Genomic DNA, 26,102 nt, shown 5'->3' on the forward strand with positions numbered 1-26,102 from the left:
AGAGGTAAGAGGGGCGGGAGGGAAGAACGCAGAGCTGATGTGACCCAGTTCTTGGGAAACTTTCAGCCGATCCCAACCGTCCCTCAACCCGAAACTCTTGACTCATCCATCCAGCCAGAAGAATACAAGGACCTCTGCCTAGCCTTTGGACCTGGAACAGAGGCTAAGCAAGACAAAGCAGGACCCAGAGGAGGTCAGTTAGCATCTTTGCCTCACCGCCGCCCAGCCACAGCGGACGCAGAGCCGCCGCGCGGCCGGCAGGGGCCGCTGTTTACCCGGAGCAGCGCCCAGCAGCGGCCGCGCCCGCACCTCCCACTCCCTCCCGGCCCGGCCCCGCCAAGTCCCCGCAGCCCCCAGCCGGGCGAGCGCCGGGAGCGAGCACCGCCCGGGAGCGGGAGCAGCAGCAGCAGCAGACGGCGCAGACCAGCCAGGCTGCAGCGCGAGTCAGAAAGGCTCCTGGGAAACTCTCACCGGCCGGCCGGGGCCACTTGGGTAGGAGGAGAAAGAGAGCGCGAGCAGCTCCGGGACGCGCAAGTCTGCAAGTGAGTGCTCCGGCTCGGCACCTGTTCCTCCCGCGCCTCCGCCGTCCCCACCCCTCGGACCGACCCGCGCCTCCCCGGCGCCCGCCCCGGCGATGAACCCCGCGCTGGGCATGGGCAACCAGACGGACGTGGCCGGCCTGCTCCTGGCCAACAGCTCCGAGGCGCTGGAGCGCGCCGTGCGCTGCTGCACCCAGGCGTCCGTGGTGACCGACGACGGCTTCGCCGAGGGCGGCCCCGACGAGCGCAGCCTGTACATCATGCGCGTGGTGCAGATCGCCGTCATGTGCGTGCTCTCGCTCACCGTGGTCTTCGGCATCTTCTTCCTCGGCTGCAACCTCCTCATCAAGTCCGAGGGCATGATCAACTTCCTGGTGAAGGAGCGGAGGCCGTCCAAGGAGGTGGAGGCGGTGGTCGTGGGGCCCTACTGATCGGCCGCCCGCCCGCCCGGCCGCCCGCCCCGCGCCTCCCCGCCTCGCCGGCCCGGCCGCGCCCCCTGAACGACCGTCCCGAGCCTGGGGCGAAGCAAACCTGTCGGAGTCCATTCTTTCTCTCGACTTCTGATTTCTGCCTTTCGGGGATGAAGCGACCTGTTTCCTCGCTCGATCTTGGGAAAAGTCCCCGCTCCTGGCTGTCGGAGGAGAGCGCCCGGACTCTATAGACTGAGCAGCGAGTGGCGAGAAGAGAAGGAGAGGAGGGCGCACACACTTGGGGAGCTGCCGCGAGCTCGGGATGCAGGGGAAACCGACGGGGCAAAAAGGCTCTTCTCCGCCCGCAGGTGGGCCAGGCTCCGGGGGCAGGTGGAGAGGGCGGGCAGGGGAGAGATCCCGCAGCACCCACCGCCCGCCCGATGGCCTGCGAAGGGACCCGTGCAAGGCTCCAGGAACAAAACTCATGAGGACACAAATCCGTGTCCGGATTCTCTGCCTTTCCTCCCAGCCCAGACGGGAGAGGCGATACATACTTTTGCTTGATTGCAACGTGCCGTTTTAAGTTTTTGTTTGTGTGTGTGTGTGTGTTTGCTTGAATGTAAATATTTTATAACTCGTTTTTTTTCTGCCCTAGTGACCTGTTTGCCTGTCCTGGAGTTAAGGGTTTTGTCGTCGTGGGGAAAGGGTGGGGGAGGGGAGCTTGCGAATGTGAACGGGGTGAGTTGTTTCTTTTATTTCATCCACAACTGGGTCTTTGAAGTGGGCTCCAGCTGGCCCCCCGCAAAGACCCGAAGTAGAACTCTGTATGTAGCTCGTGACTGCACGATTTATGCCACAAAAGTGCTCTTGACATTCGTGACACCGTTTTGACTCTCCGCCCCCCTCCTCCCGTGTTTAACATTTCCTTAATAAATGCAATATTTAAGTGTTTTGTTTTGTTTTTCTCTGGTCTCTTGGTCGTCATTGTGCGCTCCCTGCAAAAGGGAACAGGCAAGGAGTCTGGTTGCCGGTCCAGGGAATTCGCTTTGGAGAGCTGTGATTCTTCTACTTGTGGTTCCCACCGAGGGATGAGGTGGCGTTGAGACAGAGAGGCCTGAGGCCAGTGAGACGTGGCCAAACCTCAGGCACTGGAGGCAGCAGCCTTTGTCTCCTCGGACAGTTAATATTTCATATTTCATTTAGGCTCAGCTCTTCAGCCAGGCGAGAGGACAGGAGGGCCCAGTGGGAACATTACACTTCCCTGCAGGCTCAGGCTGCAGGGACACAGGGTTACTCTGCTAATGAAAGCAGGAGAGGGCTTGGCCAGCCTTCAGGGAGGGTGTCTTTCCCCTGAGCGACCAAAATCATCAAGAAGGCATCAGGATGCTGCTAAAAAAAAATAAAAATAAAATGATAAATAAATAAATAAATAATTATTGAAATGTGAGGAAAGGTAGCTGCTAAACAGTACATAGTGACGTTAATTCTCCCTGGGGTAAGCCATTGTTACAAAAACAGGGGATGCATTGTCTTTGCCAAATTAACCATTTTCTAGAGGAAGGATGAGATTTAAAAAGAGACCAGCCTCCTCCCACTCCCCTGCTTGTTAGTTTACAGTAATTAAGCCCAGGCCAGGAAGAACAGTCCAAGGGGGCTTAGCTTTCAGGTTCTGAAAGTCAGAGATGCGGATCACAGCCCATGCTGAGAAAGTGGGGCCAGAGGGGAGCTACAGATGGTCTTGGGCACAGTCAGGGCTCAGAAACTGAACAGTTATGAAAAATAGAGAAAACTGTGAATGTGACTCTTCTCACCAACCCCCCTGCGCGCCCCCCCCCCCCCCAATAAAAAAAAGGATACAATAGCTTCAAGCTTGAACTTGGCAAGAAGTTTTGAGCAGTTTATTTTTATGCCCGTGTTAGGGTCCTCTGCTATATGATAGCAATTGAAGACTTCACAGTAGCAGACACAAAACTAAAACCTTAACAACAACCCAGTGCCCCTTTCACTTGGGAAGAAGCACAACTGGTGTAAACAGCCTCAGTGACTCAGAGGGTTGGGATCAAGAGGTTTGAATGTTCTTTAACATCCTGCCCACTATTAAGTGTCTACTTCATTCTCAGAGTAAATCTTGCCAGGAACTATGACCTAGAATAATTTTTTGAATGCTAAATAGTGTCAGGCTTGGTGGTGTGTCTATTGTCTTCAGCAGGTGCGGGCTGGCTTGCTTTTTGTGTTTGCTTGTTTGTTTGTTTTGAATCTGGGGAGAGGAGCAGGGTCAACATGGAGTCAACGGCGAGTCGTGGAGGGCAGTCTGCTTTTGCAGATGGTTAGGACAGGATATGGAGACTCTGTGTTTTGTGGATAGTCTCTGTGGCACCCAGTTAGCCTGCTGCCTCCATGTTTCAAAAGGAGAAACACAGCAGAATAACCAGGGCACTCTGGGACTAACCCGGCATTTAAATGAAACTCAGAGTGTTTCTGTGGCTGCAAAATCTGCTGAGGGTCCTTTTCCCCCACATGTTGATTAACCCACCAGTGAGCTCAGTGTTGTGTGGAAACCCATTTTGGGATAAAAACCAATCAGCTAGGAATCTTGCGTGGGGCTTTGCTGTGTGGGAAGTACATGTGTATAGTAAGTTTCAGACCCAAGGAAAGTTTCACACCTACAAGTCAGGTGTTCCTTGTTTCTAGAAAACAGAGATTTCTAATTAAAACCAAAGTCTTAAAAGTTGAGAGAGAGAGAGAGAGAGAGAGAGAGAGAGAGAGAGAGAGAGAACCTGCCCAAGTTCCTTATACTCTCTTCTCTACTGCTACTATCTCTGCTTCTGACACTACCATCTCCTCCATCCTTGTTCCTCTAAATACTTCTTCACACTGCTTTCCTCTCCGCTGCACCTCAAAAAGCAAAATTCCATTTCTTTTTACTTCAACAAAGCATATTAATTCTCCTACTCCGAGAAAGTGTGGTTGTCTGACAAACCAGAACCTGCAACATTTAGTCCTGAGGTAGCAGATACGTGGGCTTTGTGATCCATGGTCTATGCATTATAGGGAAATGCACAGAGTCTGAAAATATCACAGCTCTGGGGACCATTTCCTGCCAACAACTCTTCCCCGCAGCTTCTAGGTCCATTTGTTACTTAGAGAGATGCCAAGTGGCTCTGGTTTTTATAGATGAGGCAATGTGTACAAGAAGCTTTTTACACTCCCTATTCCCTGTGGCCACACAGCTACCACTTTCTGAGGCCCCACACCACTCCTTGTCTCTCTCTCTTTCTCTCTCTCTCTCTGCTTTTGGCTGTCGTTTTCCCTGATCCTAGCAAATGCATTAAATGAAACTTTTAAATCCTGTTCGGAGTTTATGGAGAGTCAGTCCTTCCCCAGAGATCCACAGATGTGCTACAAGGAAAGTGAGTTTTAAAAGTCACTTTCAGGGTTTCACATAAGAAAAACAATGTCAGATTTAAGAAACGGGGAATTGGGAAGAATAGATGCAAACCAGCAGATTTTTATCATCCCTCACTGAAGTCCACCATTGGGTCAGTGATTAGTGGGAAGCCCTGACAGCCTGACAGAGAGAGAGAGAGAGAGAGAGAGAGAGAGAGAGAGAGAGAGAGAGAGAGAGAGATGGCTTCCTGTAAAAGCTTGCTATATATGACATGACCCATGGGGAGGTATCTGATACTACTTCCTGAAACTGTCTGGAAATGGATCAGAAGCAGGGACACAGCAAGTGGATTAGTAGGGCTGTAACCCTCACAGGCTGTGCAGACAGCCACTGATGCCTAATTGGGTGGCCTCCATATAAGTAGCTTAGCTAATTGCTAGTAAGTGGTATTTTTCTCAAGACTAGTATTATGAATCCCTCCACTCTCTAAAAGATGTATCAAGAATTTGAGCACTGGGCACAGGGAAGACTGCTTGAGGGAAGTCTAAGCACAAAGGTCACAGGACTGTGTTAAGTCCAAGATCACACCAGCTCCGGGTGGATGGCCCTGCGCCTGGTTTCTGATTTCCAAGCCACCTGGTCTCTCATTGGATCCTGGGTCAGCCCTGCTACCGAGTGTCCCTGCACTAAGTCTGAGGGAGGGAGGCACAGGCACACTGACCATAGTGTAAGAACGATGGGTTCCAGTCTCTAAGTACCTGAGTAGCCTCCTCCCTAAAAATGAGGAAGATGGATAACAAAACATTCCAATTCTGAGATTCTACTGAATTTGCTTGTTTCATATTTCCTTGTATCTTAACATGTGTTTTAGATCTCTCCAATAGGTAAGTTAAAAAACATATTTTACCGTTCCAATCTTGGTCCTCTCAGTAGAAAATCCTACCCCCCAGCCAGGACCGGTTTAGCTCAATGGATAGAGCGTCGGCTTGGGGACTGAAGGGACCCGGGTTCGATTCCGGTCAAGGGCATGTACCTTGGTTGCGGGCATATCCCCAGTAGGGGGTTTGCAAGAGGCAACTGATCGATGACTCTCTCTCATCGATGTTTCTCTCTATCTCTCTCCCTTCCTCTCTGTAAAAAAAAAAAAAAAAAAAAAAAAAAAAAAAGGAAAAAAAAAAGAAAAAGAAAATCCTACCCCCCAAAAGTCAAAGGCTCCTTGACTCAGGATATGTACGCTGTTTACAATAATCTAAGCAATATTCTGGACACCTAGCCAGGCCTAGGTAAACAGCAGTTTCTCAGCTGACAGATGACACATCATCTGAGGCAGTGCCTTCAGTATTCCAGATCTCTGTGTTCTCACTGGATGAAGCGACGAAAGCAGAACCCAGTGCGCTTTGGAACAAGTAATCAGCAAGTGGTTGCCATAGGTGTACACACATTCGGACTAATATACGCCGTTGTTTATTAAACTTTGTGTGCATTTCAAAACTAAGTAACAGCCAATTTTTCTCCCCTCAAGTAGTTCCCCTTGGAGCTTCTGCAACAGCGCACAGCAGCTGTTCCCACGGTTTAGAGCCTTCCTTAGCCCTGGCTTATTATACTTGTCATTTTGGGGGAGATGGGGTGCAATGCCAAGAAAGGATTTCAGGGTTCCGTTTGTTCTCTAAGACTCAAACCCAATTTGAAAGCCTGTTGAAGCAGCAAGTCTACAGCAATCTCCCAAACAGGAATCAATAAATTGCCAGGGCCAGCCTGACGGTTGAACCGGGCTGAGGTAGGGAGGTGGGAATTGAGAAAAGAAAGACAGGAAAGTGGGGTCAGGAGGACTACAGGTAGCCATTGACTGACTGTAGCAAGTTTATTAACTGCGCAATGCTTTTTATACACAAAACACTGAATAGGAGGTCTGTCAAGAGGAATGTATTCTTTGTTCCTCTTAATCTCTAAGGGACAGAGCAGAAGGACAAATTCTTGGTATTGAAAATCTCAGTAAATAGTTATAGACTTCTTGGCAAGCATTGAAAGGTTGCTCTCATTCTACTGATAGTAGCCATCCAAACAAGTCTGGGAAAACTGTGTGGGTATGCAAGGACCTTGTCAGCTTACACCCTGTCTCCAACAATAAATCTGTTATCTACCTGCCAAATCCCTCTTAGATATGTGCACAATAGCTCCAATGGGATATGATACAGTCACCTCCACCAGTGGAAACCGTTTCCTAGTGTCTGAATTTACATGCTCATTGGTTAATTGCTTCCATGGCCAATTTCACTCTGTCCTCCTTTCCAGAGACATTCGTATTTTTTAGACACTTCACATGTTTGAAAGTCCAGGATTATATTTATAGCATCAACTGAGATTTTGAAATTCATGGAAAGTATAGGTTAGAGGGAAAATAAAGTAGGTGATATTATCAGTAAGTCATAAATCATTTACAGTGATAACAAAATAGTCTTGAATGTATTATTTATATTTGAGAAATTCAAAATATTTCAGAGGGAGCCTCTACAGGGACTATAGCAAGGATAGCTAGATGCATTTCAAAATAATCCTTAGCAAGCTTGCAAACAGTGGTGTGCTTTTAACCCAAATAATAATATATACTAAGTGAGAATAAAGAAAGCAAATTTTTATTTACTTGATTATTTATGTATGTTTTGAAGGGATGATAGGTACATAGTATCCTTTTCTAAATATATGTAGCTGGGTGCTTGCTGAAATATTGTTGAGTGTGTAAATGTAGGCAGAGTGATCAATACATAAAAGTCAAACCATCTGAGATAATGTTGCAACAAAACTCTGCCCTACCCCCATTTTAAATTTGTTTCCATTAGATAGCAATATTTTCTAAACTCATAATTCAAACAAATAGTGCTTCTTAAGCACCCATGTAATTATAATATACTAGAGGCCCAGTGCATGAATTTGTGCACCAGAGGGGTCCCTTGGCCTGGCCTGCGGGATTGGACTGAAACCAGCTCTCTGACATCCCCCAAGGGGTCCTGGATTGCAAGAGGGCACAGGCCAGGTCGAGGGACCCTACTGGTGTAGGACCACGGCCAGGGAGGGATGATGGAGGTTGTTCAACTAGGGAGGGACTGTGGGAAGGTTCCAAGGTGTGTCCAGCCTGTCTCGCTCAGTCCTGACCAACTGGACCTCAGCAGCAAGCTAATCTACCGGTCAAAGCATCTACCCCTGGTGGTCAGTGCACATCATAACCAGTGGTCTAGCAACCTTAGTATATCATCAGCATATTATGCTTTGATTGGTTGAATGGATGACCAGATACTTAGCATATTAGGCTTGTATTATATAGGATTACTGAAAAATTGAGATGATTCCTATACATTTGCACCATAAAATACAGGCATAGATAATCACACATAGTGAAGGCATATGATCCACCCACACAAGTCAAGTAATAATTTTTTCCTGTTACTTTTATGGCATTCATAGTGATATAAGTAAACATACATAATTATGCTATAGCTTTATGTTGGTATGGCTTGTTACAGGCAGAAATGTTAGTTTTTCTCTTCATTTTTCCCCCATTTGCCCTTAATGCTCACCAATTCCTGTCTCATTAATTACTCCTTCCCTTGTCCACATCTAAAGACATACTACCCTGAAAGAATCATTGATTTTTATCAGACTAAGACTCCAGATATCCGATTGCTTTGGGAAATGAATTCCTCTGGGATCCAAAGTGTCTCTTTTGCTTTATTTAGTTTCCTATAAATTGAGTGGGGTCATGTAGTTCATATTCTAAGTAGTATTGATTAAGGCAGGTGCATGTGCATACACTAACATCCTCTATTCCCCATACCAATGATGATGATATATATCCATTCAACCTCAGACTAAAAGTAAGCATCACATATTCACCACTTCTTTGTTTTAAACCATTTGTTTATTTACAATAAAACAATACAAAGAAAAACATTGCAATAAACAGTTCCAAAATGTTTAGTAAGATTTATATGGGACACCTAAAGTCTTATAATACATCTGTATCTTGAGATACATATTTCAATCTTCATCTAAGTATAGAAAAGAAAAATTAGCTAAAACCACAAGGGGCAGAAAAGTCAAGGATTATATATTGTACAGTCTTGAAAATCTTTAAACACTAAGTTAAGAAAAATGAGAGGGGACCCTAAATATGAAGATGATCAATGAAAACAAAAAGAACCTAGCAAATTAAGTCTCTAGAAATGTATAGAAAGATTTTGAATTCTCAAAGCAGTGACTAGGAAATTTCTCACTGAGAGGACTTAATAAAAGGATCACTTACTACCAAGTCGAACACCTAAGCCATGTGAGAAGAATGTTAATTCCTTCTCCATTGCTCTCTCCTCTGTGGAGTCTTGGGCTAATTGCAAGCATCCTGCTAGCTAGCTCAATTTTATTATACTCAAAGGTCAAAAAGTCCTTGCCAGATCTTCTTACCTATATCACCAATCAATATTTATTATTTAGTATCCATTATAGGCATGACTCTGCACTAAGAACTAATTCAGACCTTGGGAGTTGAGTGCAAAGTACCATGGAATTGAAAAGGATCTTCTATTAGTCCCTCTTTGACTTCTGTTTTCTTTATTTCCATATGTCCTGGAGATCCAGCTATATGAGATACTAACTTGTGACTTTCCCCCTTACAGGTGAAGTACTCTATATTATAATTAACATGGGGACCTGAATTAGTCAAACAACTTAAGCATACACAGGCTTGATGTACATTATGTATTCAGCTTAAGATGATCATCTTGTGGAAGGCCTGAAGGAAATGCTCCAAATGAATTTCTTGAAACTACCTATATTTTCCCACAAATTCAGCTCTGGGACAAGTATTTTATTCATCTCCCCCACCATGAATTGTCATGAGTAATCAATGAAAGGATCAAGTATGATATTCACTCCCCTACATTCCTTTGATGAGCTTTGTATGAAAATCATATATCTTTGTTTTAAGTAACATAAATATCTTCCAAATTCATGACATGTTCAACCTAGAATGGGATGTATTAAGACTCTTTAGATTACATACAATGAACATAATTTTAAAAAGAAAATTGAATTTAAATACTTGTGTGATTTGCAAGTTCAAGGATACATGCACTTCAGCTGTATAATGAAGAGAAAAAAAGAATTCCCCAAACCTAAACTTGTATCTTACCAGTTTAACAAAATAGCAGAAAGAACCTATCTTTCCTGGGTGAACTCTGGTCCAGTTTGGGTCATGTGTCCATCTCCAAACAAATCTCTGTGGCTGAGTTAGGTGCAGGAAGAAGGATGCACTTGGTCAGTACTACCTGTGTGGTGAGAAGGGAGAGAACAAAGTCTCATGGTTGGCAAACTGCAGCTCGCGAGCCACATGTGGCTCTTTGGCTCCTTGAGCGTGGCTCTTCCACAAAATAACACAGCCAGGGTGAGTCTATTTTGAAGAAGTGGCGTTAGAAGAAGTTGTTTAGAAAATGTGGCTCTCAAAAGAAATTTCAATCATTGTACTGTTGATATTTGGCTCTGTTGACTAATGTGTTTGCTGACCACTGCACAAGTTCAATGAAGCAGAAGCCTAGAGAGGTTGAGTCTTGTCACCCAGGTCCCACACAGCCAGCCAGTGATGGAGTCAGTAATGGAACCCACATCTCTGGACTCCTAACTTAGTATTCTTTTTAAAACTACTTATTCTATCAAATATCTTTCAGCAAGGTTCACAAGCCTTTTATAGTTGCTTTCAAGAGTCTTTGTGTCTGTGCTGATGTAGCTCCGAGTGCCCTGGACAATAGTCTGGATTTCTGGGGTGGGCATTTGCCATCATCTGTATCTGATGATATGAATTTCTACAAGTCACTTAACGTTTTTGTTTGTAAACTCATCTGCCCTCCCTAGACGCTGTGAGGCATAAACATGTCTTTAAGGTGAATGAAGTCTTTGCTTTGTAGAATGAAAGTATAAGCACATCCAATGGACATAAGACACTGGGGAGTGGGATGAGGAAATGTGACATGAGGCAGGGGAGGCTGGGGGAAGATCTATAGGGAAAAAAGGAGATATATGTACTACTATATGTAATACTTTAAACAATAAAATAAAAAGTATAATGATACATTTTATGTTAAAATATCTATAATATAATAAGTTATTGGACAACATTAAGAAGATTCATTCACTGTAGGACTTCTAAGTCTCTTGGCTCTCTATGAGTTGGATAAAACATTTATCATTTTCCAGGTTAATCTAACAAACTCATTTTGGTGGAGCCTCTCTCATGACTCATATTCCTTGAAAATGTTGCTGCCCTGTCAGTACATGTGATATTTTTATTACCTTCCTTTGAGTCCTTCCTTATTCGGTGTCTAAACTGTTACTTATCTAAACTCATCCTAAATCAGAGAGTTAGCTCAGCTTTCTTTTCCACATAGAAACTGCCGTTATTCATTTCTTTGGGTTTCCAGCTGCGTTGCCTGCTGCACACTTTTGACTTAGGGAAATTACCTTGCTAACCATGAATAGTCGTCCGTTTGCAAGTTCGTGAGCCCCCATATGAGACTTGTACTGGTGGGCCTCTTCATTCTTATTCACCAGTTGGGAGGAGAGCAGATGGTGTGATTGTGAGAGGGAATCTGTGGACCATAAAGACTGGTGTTTAGGAGCTTGTTTCTTGTACAGCTCATCACAACAGGTATACTCATCTCATCTCATCTTCAGGCTTCCAACTGTGAAAGTTTGAATCTAAGGATTGGAAAGCACAACGTTCTCAGTAGCAGGGCTCTGCATTTGCAGCACACATAATGGCTCTAAGGCACATTTGTTCCAATATAAGAGCTCTCCCTTTTCCTGACAATGTATCCTCTTTCTCTTGGCCTGACAGCCTTACTATATTTTGACTTTTTTTTTTTTCAGGAAATGGTGACCTTAAAAAAAATAAATAAACTGTCAATAGTAACATAAGTAGCTATGCTCTAGACTAGGGGTGTCGAACTCAATCAGAGAAGGGGCCAAAATCTAAAATCCAGCCTAAATCGCGGGCCGAATGGTTTACTGAACAGTCATAAACTGTCATTGTGATGGAAACGCAGCGGAGTGCAGTGATGACAGCGCGGTGCGGGCCACATTGCAAGGCCTGGCGGGACGGATTTGGCCCGCGGGCCTTGTGTTTGACACATGTGCTCTAGACATATGGTTTATTTTTATGGTTAGTCCTTGATTGATTGATTGGTTTATATCCAACATTTTGCTCTGACAGTCTCCTAAACAATTCACTATGATTTTGAATTTCCTGAATTGGTGCTTGGTGACTAGTCTTTTTGCACCTTAATATTTGGTCAATGTGGCATAATTACACAGTAGATTACAAAATCTTGTTCTTATTATGAAATAGTGGACCATACACTAACCTGTTTTATTTGAAAAAAGAGGTGTATCCACATCTATTTAGATTTTTAAAAAAATAAAGTATCTTAGTTTTTAATATTTCTCAAGAAATACATGTCTTTAATGATCTTTTATTAAAATTCTCTAATAATCAGAATAATTATGCCTAGAAAGTTTTAGGGATGCCAAAACAATTAACTCTGCCAAATATAAAATTCATTGCTTATAAATGATGATATAATAAAGAACCAAATAATACTGAGAATTTAAAATAAAAATGTATTCTTCCATTTTAAAGTTAATTTACTGAAGGATTTCTTTAGCTTTTAAATAAGCATATACTTCAAAGTTAAAGTAAGTCTATATCTACCTTTTGTATTAGATTGCACACCAGAAATATTGTAATAGTGAGATTAAATTTTATTGGATTCCTTGCATTTTTAAAATGCATTTTATTCCCCAACATTATGTTTTCAATCTACAATTCAAATAAAGGCTTCACTGACTATTGGGATAAAGAAAAACTATTTCGAGGATGAACCTTTGCTGTTTGACCCTGAGTTTCATTTCATGCTTAATATACTGTATGGAGAAAGAAAATGTTAAAAGTGTTCCATGATCCATTTATTTTTGAGGTAAAAATATTTTTAATTTATCATACTATGGATTCAAAAAGAGTGCTTAGACACTCGAAGATGCTTTGAGAAATTATTTGTGACCACCCTGGACTTTGACTTCCTAGAGAGTGGGTTATCTGTCACATGGCAGTCACTTAAGAAAAGTTGAGTGAACTTATAAATTTGCATCTTTCAATGAAATTATAAATTAGAATATTAGGCCATTCTATAAGCTCATCTGACTTCCTTTATCCTATGTTTTCAATTAAGAAATGAAAAGTTGTCATTTTAAGAGAATTTTACTTCCACATTGATTTCAAAGCACTTAATCACGACAGATTAAGCATGCTCCTATTTTATATATTATTCTCTTACTATTGTCTTCTAATTGGATTGTATTATTGAGATAGCTTATTTTCAAGTTATATTCATGGAAACTTGAAAGGCGTCAAATAAATTCTTATTGATTATTGTCATCATCTGTTCATCTGAGTGAATGGCTAGTCTTAATCATTCTTGGTACTTTCCACGTTACCTCAAAACCCTTACAACTCTAGAAGTTACTATAACCCAATTGCCATAAATAAGAAAATGAAGGCACTGAAGGATTAGTAGTAACTTGTTCAAGGTCTCATAACTAAAATATTTTTGTGCTAATGTATAAACCCAGATCTGAGAATATCACAACTGAGGGAGTTTCCACTATATCATTCTTCCAACTCTCCTAATGATGAATTGATAGTAAGGAAAGTTTCCACTTACTCACACACATGGTGCTTTGTCATTAACAACTTGGATCCACCCCTACAGCTTTGAGAAATGATTTCACATCAAGGCAATGCAAAGGAATTTATCATTTTGGTAGATTTAGAGTTTGCTAATAGCAGATGGCCTTGGGAGGTGGGAATGTGGGATTTAGGAGGCAATTCAAAATGAGTCTCAAATTGTTCAAATATATAGTCAGTCCCCTTACTTGGAAATGTCTAGACCATAAAACATGTTTTTGTCATTGAAGACTATAATTATAAAACTCTCTAGTGCTAAGTAATGTTGCTTAAACAGTTTTTTTTTTTAATTCAAATGCTGTACAATGTAGTTTTGACAAAAATATGTTATACTAAAATTTTAGGACCTATTTGCATGATTTAAACAAATGCAATTTAAAGTTAAAAGGCATTTTTTATAAACTGGACTTGCTTAGAGAAATGGTAATGATTTATTTTATTAAATACTTATGTATTATTCTCATCTAAACACTTATTCCTATGTTGGATCGCACAATCTTCACAACTATGTTACGAGGTAATCTTTATTCTCATTTGTGATGAAATGAGAAGCAGAGGAAGAATCTGTTGATTGACTAAACCTATCAAATAAAAGAGTAACATGCTAATTGACCATACCTTCATGACACCCACTAGCCAATCAGGAGTGAGTATACAAATTAACCCAACAAAGCTGGTGGGTTAATTTGCATACTCAGGCACCAAGTGCTGGGGATTGGGCGAAATGCTTGCTTCATTACCACCCCACCTGCTGTAGGCCTCTGGACAGCGTGGCAAGGCAGAAAGGTGGCTCCAGGCTGGAGCGGAAAGGCTGCTCCAGCCAGAGCGAAGGTGGTGCCAGCAGCCAGGGGAAGGAAGGCTCATTCTTACATTAATATTCATTCGTGCAGCAGGCCACTAATCTATATATAAAAAGATTCTGAGAGATTTGAGCAATGGTCTGATTTTAATAAGATAACATTTCACCTGGAAAAGTATGGCAGCCTACATTTGGGCCTGAAACAACTGTTCAAATATAGAGTAGGGGAATGCGGTGTATCAACTGACCATAAAATATGTAGAGCTTTTGCTCCAGAAAGTCTAAACAAGTCAACAGAGTATTGAGATTGACCCCCAACATAATATGAATTTAGTCTGTGATGATGGAAGCAAAGAATCATATTATGGGAAAGTAAGAGTCCTGCTCCCTTCTGTTTCTTGATTATTCCAAATTTTGAATGGCTCTGGCACTAATACCATATTTATTTATTTGTTTGTTTGTTTATTTATTATTTATTTATTTATTTGTTATTTTTCAAATATATTGTCATTTATTTTAGAGGGACAGAGTAGGAGGAGGAGGGAGAGGAAGAGAAGGTAGAGGAGAAGGGGGAGGGGAGGGAGAGAGAAAGAGAGAGAGAGAGAGAGAGAAAGAGAACCATTAATTGGCTACCTCCTGCACTCCCTATACTAGGGTTCAAACTTGCAACCCAGGCATGTGTCTTGATCAGAATCAAACCAGCAGCCTCTTGGTGCATGGGACGACACTCAATCAACTGAGCCATACCAGCCAGGTCCTAATTCCATATTTTTTAAAACTGTAAACAAACTCAATGTATTCCAATGAAAGAAACTAAGATGGAAAAGGTTCTAAAACCATTTTAGATGAAAAATGGTCCAAAGAACTGGCAATGCTTACCACTGAGGGGAAAAAACACCTCCGGTGTAGCAGGATACCTGCACTCTGATAGCTGAGGAAATGCCACAGACAGGAACAAATGGAAGAATTACGTATGTTTAGCATCAATCCAATTAGTAAAACTGGAAACTGTGAGTAGAGGAAGCTAAACAACTGTTAACCGGGCAGGTTTTTCTAATGGAGTTGTACAAACATAATGTGAACCGTCTTTGTAGAAAATGAATTCCCTATTTCTGGATGTCACTCAGCAGAGATATAAGGAGACTCAAGAAAGGCTACATCTTTGAGGTGCCTTCTGTCTTGCACTTTCATTCCCCTCCATGCTTTCAATTTAGACAGTAGAGCAGGGCACCTGGCAGGTGTCTCTGCTGTCTGGTCAGAAGAAGTGGCAGCTGCTCAGGGACTTTGGAGAAAGCCTGTTCATTACAGGATTTGTACAAAAGTAGTAAGACCTGAGGTGCAAAGTCTGAATCCTCCTTTCTCAATTGCATACTTGCCTCTTCTCACAACCCCCCTCCCCAATGTGTTAAAGTCATCTTTTATACAATACATCTTGGCCATAAATATCATAAGTTTCTGATCTCATTTCTAAATGGAAGCCTCATAAGTAGTTTGTCCAGAAGTTATATTCAAAATGACTTAGAGATTATTTTACTTAGTCAATGCAGACATAGCATTTTAGCTTTCTCCAAGTTCAAAGGCTAGTTCTTACATTAAGCTCCCTGCTTCAAAAGAAATATTAAGCCGGCTAAGGGCACCTATTTATCCCAAACAAAAGAATCCCTAAGGTACAAACTCTCATGGATTTAATACAACTTTGCTTCCTTAATGTATCAATAAAAGGTGTTAATGGATAAATCATTCATTCTAATGCAGTGCAGGCTGTGGTCTATGCCACACTAAATAATCAGATATAAGAAACATTTCACCGTTTCCAAGAAAGAAAACTTAATACCTCCATGTCTCAAGGCTTGCAAACGCACAGAGAATCTAAGCCTGTAATTATAGCATTGTATTTCAGAATTGGAAAAGCACTGCAAAGATTACAGTCCCTGCTTTGAGGGATATGAGGTGTTTGCCAGTGTCCTGTCAGAATTCCAAAATAACTTTCCATGGTATTATAGATGCTGAGTATGTGAGGCCTCCTAAATGTTTTTTTAAAGTCATTTTCCAACCAGAAGAATGTTTTAGGCTATACTTCTTTCCAGATGAGAAAGGCATTCTTAGTCGACACAGACACAATGGAGACATGAAGATCATCTTTCTGAATGCAGATTGATTTGATTCATCTCCTTGGACAGAGAGGAGGTGGTAAGTTTTACTAACCAGAAGGCCACTCATGCATCCTCAATCAAAGTCAGCCCTATTAGAATCGTACCCCTGTGCTACTTGTCTCTGATCCTTGGTATAAGAACTTTAGATATGGGTTTTTCCAGTATGTAAATATCTAGCTTTGGCAGAGGTTATAGCACTTTCCACATATCATTTGCTTATTATTATTCATTCCAGTAACTAAAATGTTATACAATTAACATTGGTTAAATGTCCTCTTAATTATATTATGTGTTACATCCTATATTAGGGGTGTCGAACTCAATCAGAGAAGGGGCCAAAATCTAAAATCCAGCCTAAATCGCGGGCCGAATGGTTTACTGAACAGTCATAAACTGTCATTGTGATGGAAACGCAGCGGAGTGCAGTGATGACAGCGCGGTGCGGGCCACATTGCAAGGCCTGGCGGGACGGATTTGGCCCGCGGGCCTTGTGTTTGACACATGTGTCCTATATAATAAAAGCCTAATATGCTAAGCGTCCAGTCATTCAGTTAGCCCCTCAACCAATCAAAGTGTAATATGCTAAGAATATGCTAAGGCCACTCAAACGCTCACTATGGTGTACACTGACCACCAGGGGGCAGACGCTCTGACCAGTAGATTAGCTTGCTGCTGGGATCCAACTGTTTGGGACTGAGCTAGATGGGCTTGACACACCCTGGAGCCCTCTCCTGGTCCCTTCCTGGCTGGCCAACCACCCATGTCCCTCCCTGGCCCTGATCATGCACTAGTGGGGTCCCTCGGCTTGGCCTGGGCCCTCTCACAATTTGAGTCTCCTCAGGAAATGCCTGAGAGCCAGTTTTGGCCCTATTCCTCAGGCCTCTAGTTTCATAATAAAAGGAGAAAAATCATGAAAACATAATACCTGAGTTTTCTTTTCTAAAAGACTTAAACATGCCACTCTTAAACATGCTTTATTATAAAATATGTCCTCATCTAATTTTACAACATCATGTAACTTCATGGTCCTGTATGCCAAAATCACTGTAATAGACATTGTCATCTTAGGATCTTGCTTCAATATTCCCTGCTATAATTTCATATCCTGTCCTCAGAGTGGCCTTTATTTTGAACTTTTGCCAAGAACATCATCATTCTGACTGCTAATGTTTAATTTTATATATCCCCAAATAATGTCTTTCAAATGATACATCTCATCCAGTTTCCATTTATAAAATACGAAGTAGCATACGCTTTGAAATGACAATAAATCATCTTCAAACTTGGATTTAAAAATAACAGATATGAATCGCTTGTAGCTCCAAACAGGTGCTGAGATCCAGTCATAGGCAGCATCATACATTAGCCTATACCAGAGTCCCTCCCAAAAGGCCCAGAACAAATACATCTAGTGTCCAGTTTCAGACAACATCAGAGCAGGTCCAATAAACTTCACAAGTGGCAGAGCCAAGGGAAAGTCATGGTAGGCACCAAACCCTGCTGAGGCAAATTCAGCTTCGTGTAGTCAGCACCAGCACAGCACCTTGCATGCCATGGTGGGGTTGAGCCAGCCTGAGGGTGGATCCCACCCATGAACTGGCCAATAAAAATCAAGATTTTATTTAAAGAGGAGGACCCACATAACCTACACACAATATAGTTGTGGATCACCCAGCTCAGGTGATCAAGGAGACTATTCCACTGGATCCCACAGGACACCTACCACATAAGTCCAATTCATGAAAACTGGGAGTACCTAACTAGTACATAGAAATGAACACAAAGTTGAAACAAAAATGGGGAGACAAAGAAATAGTCTCTAAATGAAAGAACAGGATAAATCTCCAGAAAAAGAGGTAAATGATATGTAGGCAAGCAATTTATCAGGTAGAGAGTTCAAAGTAATGATTATAATGATGCTCAACAGCATGAAAAAAGACATAGAAAACAGAAAAGAAAAAAAAAAAAAAAAACCCAGACAGATATGAAGAAAACAATATCTGAAATGAAGAACACATTGGAAGGAATAAATAGTAGGTTGGATAAACCAAAGGATGGAATCAGTGATTCGCAAGACAAGATAGAAATCGACCCAAACCATTATGCTCAATTAATATTTGACAAAGGCAAGAATATCCAATGGAGTAAAGAGAGTCTATTCAATAAACAGTGTTGGAAAATTTTGGCACATACATGCAAACAATTGAAACTAGATCACCTTCTTACATGAAACACAAGAATAAATTGAAAATTGATTAAATATTTAAATGTTAAACTCGAAACAATAAAAATTGGAAGAAAATACAGCCAGTAAAGGCTCAGACCTTTCTCATAGCAATATTTTTTTCTGAAGTATCTCCTTGGGCAAAGGCTGCAAAACAAAAAATAAACAAACGGGACTACAGCAGACTTGAAATGTTTTTGCACAGCAAAGAAAACCACTCACAAAATGAAAAGCAACCTACTGAATGGAAGAACATATTCACCAATGATATATTTGATAAGGGGTTAATATCCAACACTTATAAAGAACTTATAAAACTGAATTCAAAAGTACCAAATAATCCAATAAAAAAGTGGGCAAATGATCTAAATAGACACTTCTCCAAAGAAGACATACAGATGGCCAATAGACATGCAAAAAAGATGCTCAACGTTACTAATTATCAGGAAAAAATGCAAATTTAAACCACAATGAGAAATCACCTCACACCCATCAGAATGTCTATCATCAATAATTTAATAAATAACCAGTGTTGGTGAGGATGTGGAAAAAAGAGAACCTTTGTGCTTCCTTGGTGGCTTGTAGATTGGTTCAGCCATTTGGAAAGCAGTATGAAGTTACCTCAAAAAATTAAAAATGGAACTGCCTTATAACCCAGTGATTCTACTTCTCAGAATTTATCCAAAGAAGCCCGAAAAACTAAGTCAAAAGAAATATATATACCCATATATTTATTGAAGCAGTATTTATAATAGCCAAGGTTTGGAAGCAGCCTAAGTGCCCATCAGTAAATGAGTGTATAAAAAAAGCTGTGGAGTTCTGGCCAGCTGTGGAGTTCTGGCCAGTTTCGCTCAGTGGACAGAGCATCAGCCTGGGGACTAAAGGGTCCCAGGTTCGATTCCGATCAAGGGCATGTACCTTGGTTGTGGCCACATCCCCAGTTGGGAGAGTACAGGAGGCAGCTGATTGATATTTCTTGCTCAATGTTTCTAACTCTCTATCCCTCTTCCTTCTTCTGTGTAAAAAAATAAAAATCAATAAAATATATTTTAAGAAATAAATAAAAAGGCTGTGGAATATTACTTGGTTGTAAAAAGAAAGAAAGAAAGAAAGAAAGAAAGAAAGAAAGAAAGAAAGAAAGAAAGAAAGAAAGAAAGAAAGAAAGAAAGAAAGGGAGGGAGGGAGGGAGGGAGGGAGGGAGGGAGGGAGGGAGGGAGGAAGGAAGGAAGGAAGGAAGGAAGGAAGGAAAGAAAGAAAGAAAGAAAGAAAGAAAGAAAGAAAGAAAGAAAGAAAGAAAGAAAGAAAGAAAGAAAGAAAGAAAGAAGAAAGAAATCTTACCCTTTGTGACAGCATGGAAGGACCTGGAGAGCATTATGTTAAGTAAAATAAGCAAGTCAAAGACAAGTACCATATAATTTCACTTATGTGAAATCTAATAAACAAAACGACCTAACAGGCAGAATAGAGACAGACTCTTAGATTGAAAGCTATCTGACAGCTGTCTGGGAAGGGGAGATAAGAAACTGTGAGATGTATGGATTGGGCAAAAAAAAAAGAGAAAAAACTCATGGACAATGGGCAACATTGTGGTAATTGCTGGGCGGGATGGAAGAGGAGTGAGGGGAGAGATGGAGGAAGGTATAGGAGGGATAAATGGTGATGGATGGAGACAAACACAAAATATAGTGTACAGATTGTTTGTTGTGGAATTGTGCACTTTTTGTTGTGGTGTTGTGGAAGTTTGCACCTGAAACCTGTATAATTGTGTTAACTACTGTCACTCCAATTAATTCAATAAAAAGGGAAAAATAAAAAAAATAATAAAAGCTAATATGGATTTAAACTCTTATCAGGAAGACGAATGCTTCTTAGAAGGATTCCTGTGGTTTGTCCATGTTATCTGCCGGGCACTTGGAGGCAGCCTGGTTGGGTGGGAGAGAATCCCAAACACTTAACATAAATAACTGGTGCTCACTGCTTCCTCAGCTCTGCTGAACCTGCTTCCCTGAGACCCTCATGCAAAGGCTCCTTTCTGCCCAGGTTCTGAGCGGATTAGGTCTAATAGTAGCTTCTAGCCAGCTGGTGGGATCTGGCTGATCTTACAATAGAATTTGGTGTTCTCAAAGTGTTGCCTGGACACACCTTTGTCCAGAGAACTCCAGCCTCCCCTTTGAGACCCACTTGTTTGTCTAGTGTACATAGCTGGCTTCTGTCCAAGGGCCTTGACTTCTGCAGCAGAATTGGGCTCACCCTGACACCCTGCCCAAATTGTACTGTCTCTCAGGAAACGAGTTTTGTTCAGAGACTCGCCTAGGTGTTGCTGAGACAATCTAGAATTGTGATGCCGCAACCTCTTCACATAGAGCAGAATGCTGCACTGAACCTACTATTGTTATGTCTCAACAATTACAGCTCAATATAGTCAGGATCAAGCTCAAGTTAACCATAATCCCATGACCCAGAGATTTGGATGGCTTTTGGCTCTCTTCATCTGGAGCCAAGATGACAGTTGAGTTTGCTTCCCAACTATAGTCACTTGTTCCCTATTCCTTTCCCATCCCCCTGATCTGCTATGAACATCCTCATATGCTTTCAGTGTAGACTCTATGTGTTTTAGAATGACCAATATGAATCAAAAGAAAATGGATAGATGTAAGAGTGAGAGCTACATCTATTCAAGTAAAATATGTATTTCTGTTGCCTCCTTTACCTGCATATTCAGTGAGATCCCAGGCAACTAACCAAGTGTTCAGGGAGAGACTACATATTCAGACTTAGAGGTCAATATGACTTAAGATGCTATTTTGGTCTTGAATTTGAGAAGCACTGAATATGGCCACTACTTTAATACACACTTGAATTTTGAGAGGGTCAGCTAATAAAAGCGCTTAAAAACATTACTAAAATAACACTGCGTTGTTCTTCACTATATAGTGCTCCCACAGCACTGCAGGGCAAGGTTACATTACTTTAAAAATTATTCATTATTCTATATTCACTGGTTCACTCATCTTTCTCATTACCTGAGTTAAGTCAAGAACTTTATATGGAAGAAAATCCTAGAAATAAAGAGGGTGAGGTTATAAATTGTATATTTTTGAAAACTTTTTTCCTCAATATGTGTAAAAGTAAAAACAGAATCTTCTGTGTGGAAATATTTCATCAAATCCTACGTGAAGGCAGGAGAATAAATCATAAGGTTGCTGCAAAACCTTTTCAGGATCCTAAGGAACATGCAGCTACTGTCTATGTGCTAGTGATTAGGAATTATAGTTTCATACAATAACATTCTGGCTTAGCCTATTTATGAGCCAGGACCATCTGGGATGCTTCATCACTTTCATATTTATAGATAAATATGCTGATCACCAGTTTTTCACTGCATGGTAATTCTTTTGAGCAGTGACGAATTCTAAATCCCTTTGGAGCTCAGTAGTGTGGCTCAGTGAGTTTAATTTGAAGCCTACTTCTTTTGATTCCAGGGAATTGGGAAGTTGAGTGTGAAATGACTTTGGTTCCTGACACCAGTTGCATAGATTTAGTTCAGTGATTGATCAAAAAATCACATGGTTTTTCTAAGCATTTCAACGCTGCATCAATCTTCAAGGGAGCTCAGACTGCTATTGATTCTGGCCTGCTGTCTCAGAAAGGAAATTCTGCAGGACTCTATCTAACTGCTAACAGGCATAAGCAGAGTTAACGGTTGCTTCAATTGCTGAGCAGTGGTGGCGTCTGAAAAGAAGCAGGTCCAACAATAACATTTCACAACATTCTTTTTTTTTTTTTTTAAAGCCTCATCCATTTTATTTTGTCAATTAATTTAAATTTAAATGCAGAAAATATGAACGATCACTGAAGCCAGTAATTAAAGGGATGCTTACTTTAGCAACATGCAGACTTCAATAGGTAGTATGAGGTTTATTTTACCTTACTATTTTATGTGTACGAGGGGAATGTTAATTATTATTTTCTTTGTTATTTTTAATTGGAGAAGAAGAGCTTCCTGCTGTAAAAAGTTCATAACACAGATGTTTATAAGGAAAAAGTGAAAATCTCCACCTGCTTTCTAAAAACATTTGGATGGGGGGGAGGGCTACAATAGGAAGAATTTAGGAGTTAAAGAAAGTAAGAGGGGAGTGATTCAGGTGATCACAGATACAAATTTCACTCTACAAACTCAATATAAAAATAATTTTTTCCTACAACAGCTTAATTTATAGTAGGAGCTCCATACTAAAAGGGTAAGTTCTTTCCTCAATCACACACTACCTTCTTCCTGAGGGTTGGATCCAGGGTTGTGAGCTTACAAAGTGCCAAGGCTTCCGAAAGAGTGTGATGGCATCTTGCTCTCATCCTTATTCTTCCCGTGTGGTGTCTGAAATGACTCTTGTCTAATATGGTCCGAGGTGGTGGATTCATGTAGGTGCCTCCCTGCAGAGCTTCTGAAAGTCAGATGATTTCCAGTATTAAATTAACATGATATAGAAAAATGTTAGTTACATGCAAACAAGTGCTTAGAATAAGATGGAACTTGGAGACATAGTAGAAACTAGGTCTAGGCAAAGTACCAAAAATTAGTTACAGTGGTATAGCAGCAGATTTGGAAATTACCAAAAAATTGGTACAGTGGTTTGGTAGGGTTCAGTTCATACTATCCTTGGACTGAACAGAAGTTTTGTGACCTGCCCCTCTTCCACCACTCCTCCATCATCTGGGATGTTCTGACTTTGTGATGTTGACTCAGACCCAACTGCCCAAACATACCACACAGCCATTTCTTCTCTGGAGAGGGTCCTGTCCTCACTTCTATCAGATCTTCAAATCTATCCGCAGGCTGTCATTATTCTACCTGGCATTAATCTGGCTTTGCCTGAGGATGGCTAACAGCATTACAGCTTAGCTTCTAATTCTCCTTTTCCTTCTTCTTTGTTAAAGGAAGTGGTCAGAGTGGCATCTTCTAACTTCATCATATCTTCTTCCAAATCTTTTTTCTATGTCCTGAGTTCTTTCCATTTTTTTCCCCCTGCATGTGAATCTTGTGAAATTCAAAATTGACCCTTTTCTCTTTTTTCTGTAATGGCATTCCTTTTGTGAGGCAGGCAGGAATAAAACCCAGTTGGGTAGAGTAAGGGTTAAGGCATATAAGAAAATACAGTGAGGAATAAACAATTTATAACTGAAAGTATTAATATGAATTATGAGTTAAATATTATTTCAAAATGTTTTGAAAAGTATATATAACCATACCTCTGCCATATTAACAGACTGTATTTCTATTTTTTAACAAAAATTGAAATTATTTAAATGTACAGATATTGATAAGATTCAGCAAGGTACTCTACTTCCCTTAAACAGTAAATTATAAAAGACTTGAAAATATAATTCTCATAAATTAGTCCAGAATTTAAAAGTGGCTGGTTAAAATGATGTATCAGTGGCTGAAATCAAACCAGTACTATATTGCAGTATTCTTGTACCAATTTTTTATAGCCCAGGCCCATTCTAATTAATTTATTCTATGCAGTTAGCACCAGTGTTGTACTGTTGTTTGTTTTTCTTAGTGTTTATTCATTTCTTCCTCCTCCTATCATCCGTGGGTGGACAGGGGGAGATTGTGAGATTTGTTCTGGACATTCTCTAGTCATGAGAATGGAATGTACATGAAGGTGATGAAAATGATACTCACATGGCTGCACCTGAAAGTGTCTAATGGATATTGGTGCAATAAAAATAAAAATTACATGGATTTGGAGGAGTCAGAAAAAGGTAATTGAAATTCAGTCAGTGATACTTGGAATCACACTCAACTAGGTAGTGTATGACCACTTACATTTTAAATACATAAGTATCTCTCAGAGTCTTGGTTTTCTCATTTAAACAGTGTGAAATTATATCCACTCATGAGGTTCTTGTGAGGGTTAAACATAAAAGTTGTTCAAATGGCCTCCACACAAAATGCAAAGAAGTTCTCATTCATCTTGACAATATACCCTAAAAACGGATCTCAGGAGATGTGAAAATATCCAGGCTGTAGCCAATTGGTTTATTATTATTAGGAAACAACCTAATGCCTGGCTAGCCCATAGAAAAATACCCAGGAAAGCAAGTCCTAACCCAAAGTAGGGCAATAAAAACTGAGCGTATGAACTCTCTCTGGGTTCTGGGTTCTCAAAGAAAATCGGGAGTTCTGACACAAAGTCTGCTCTGAGCTCTCCAGGTCACAAGTCTGCTCTGAGCTCTCCAGGTCACATAGTCCCAACCACTTGCTATTTGATCACTCACACCTGGTTCTTTGTGTTCACTTATATTACCAGGCCAGCACTTCCATGCAATTCCAATATTCCTGAGAAAATGTAAAAAGTTACCAGCCACTCTCCTCCCTCATTTATTTAAAGTGGTTTGATTCTAGAGTTATGTTCCTCAATTTTAAACTTTGTCCCTTGCTTGTTAATTCTTATAAATGACAATAATGTAAGTTAATTGGAATTAATTTTTTTTTAAAGAACTACATAGGAGAAAAAAATTCAACCTACTGTAAAAAAGAAACAAAAATATTTCTTCTTCACCCAGCTCTTCATCCCTCTCCCCAGTATAACCACCTTGTTAGTTTTAATCCTTCAAAAAGAAGAAATGTATGTGCATTTTTAATTATAAATGGAATCATACTACACATCTCTTCCCGTAAAACCTTACATATCAATATTTAATGCCTTCAGTGTATTCTATTGTATGAAATATGCATTGCTGATTATGTGGTAAATTCTCTATTGTTACATATTACAAACAATGTTACGGTATATGTACACACACACACACACACACACACACACACACATTCATGTATCTTGGCATAATTTTCATTCAAGACATGTTGAAGACCTAAACTAATTCAGTGACAGTGGAGATTGCAAGATTAAGGTATATGAAAATGAACATATGGAAGGAAAGAAGTCTAGAGGAATCCTCCTAGATATAGGAGATACACAGTGGGAAAAAAAATAGACAAAAATCCCTTCTCAAATAAAGCAATCCTCAGATTTTTTTTTTAAATTTTTATAAATGGTTCTGTGGGATGACATTCACTGAACTAAGGAATGCCAGAGTAGAAAGTGGTGTTCAGAAGGGAAATGACAGCTTCAGTTTTTACAGGTTAAGTTTCAGTTGTCTATGGAGTAGCCAAGTCGAGCTTTCCAGTAAGTAATTAGATATAATTGCCTGAAATTCAAGAAACAAGTCTCTGGTGCCAAGTTTCTTCCGCAGCAGACTGTGAAAACGGACAGTGTCAGTAATTAGTAGTCTGGCCTAGGCATTACTTCAAGTCAGATTCCGGATGAGTCAGAAAGGAAGAATAGGTCCTATTATGAATGGAATGCTAAATACTTTACAAGATAAAGAAAACTAATTCCACCTTGAAATGATGCCCTGATGTATAATAGTCATGTATTTCATTTATTAAGGCTAACTTCCTATCTTTTGCTACTTATGTAATTTTATCTTCACTTATTAAAAGATAATATTTTAAATTATTTAATCAGGTCAGAAAAACCACATATTAATTTCAGGAAAATGAGCATATTTTATACCATGTTGTTTTGTCCAGAGCACCAGTTGGAGGGGAACTCTAAGCTTGTAAAAAGAACAGTAAATGCTGAAACTGCAAACCCAAAGTTATAAAATTCTCATGACAACATGTCAGCCAACAAGGGAACCAGGCTCTGATATAGAAGTTTTACAAGAGATGCTGGCTTTTTAGGAGGCTGTTCCTTAGCTTCTTTCCAGCTCTAAGTCTGATTCTGACTGTAATGAA

At 40.6% G+C, this 26,102-nt stretch overlaps 1 protein-coding gene across 1 annotated transcript; it reads left to right on the forward strand.

Annotated features, from left to right (window-relative positions):
* Window positions 1-382: 382 nt before the first annotated feature.
* RPRM (reprimo, TP53 dependent G2 arrest mediator homolog) lies at window positions 383-1,898 on the forward strand. Its single transcript, XM_036422238.2, has one exon. It carries the CDS (start codon window positions 635-637, stop codon window positions 968-970), a length of 336 nt encoding a protein of 111 aa, XP_036278131.1. The 5' UTR covers window positions 383-634; the 3' UTR covers window positions 971-1,898.
* Window positions 1,899-26,102: the final 24,204 nt, after the last annotated feature.

This window comes from Pipistrellus kuhlii, unplaced genomic scaffold (assembly GCF_014108245.1).
Source record: "Pipistrellus kuhlii isolate mPipKuh1 unplaced genomic scaffold, mPipKuh1.p scaffold_m20_p_7, whole genome shotgun sequence".
Lineage (NCBI taxonomy): Eukaryota > Metazoa > Chordata > Mammalia > Chiroptera > Vespertilionidae > Pipistrellus > Pipistrellus kuhlii.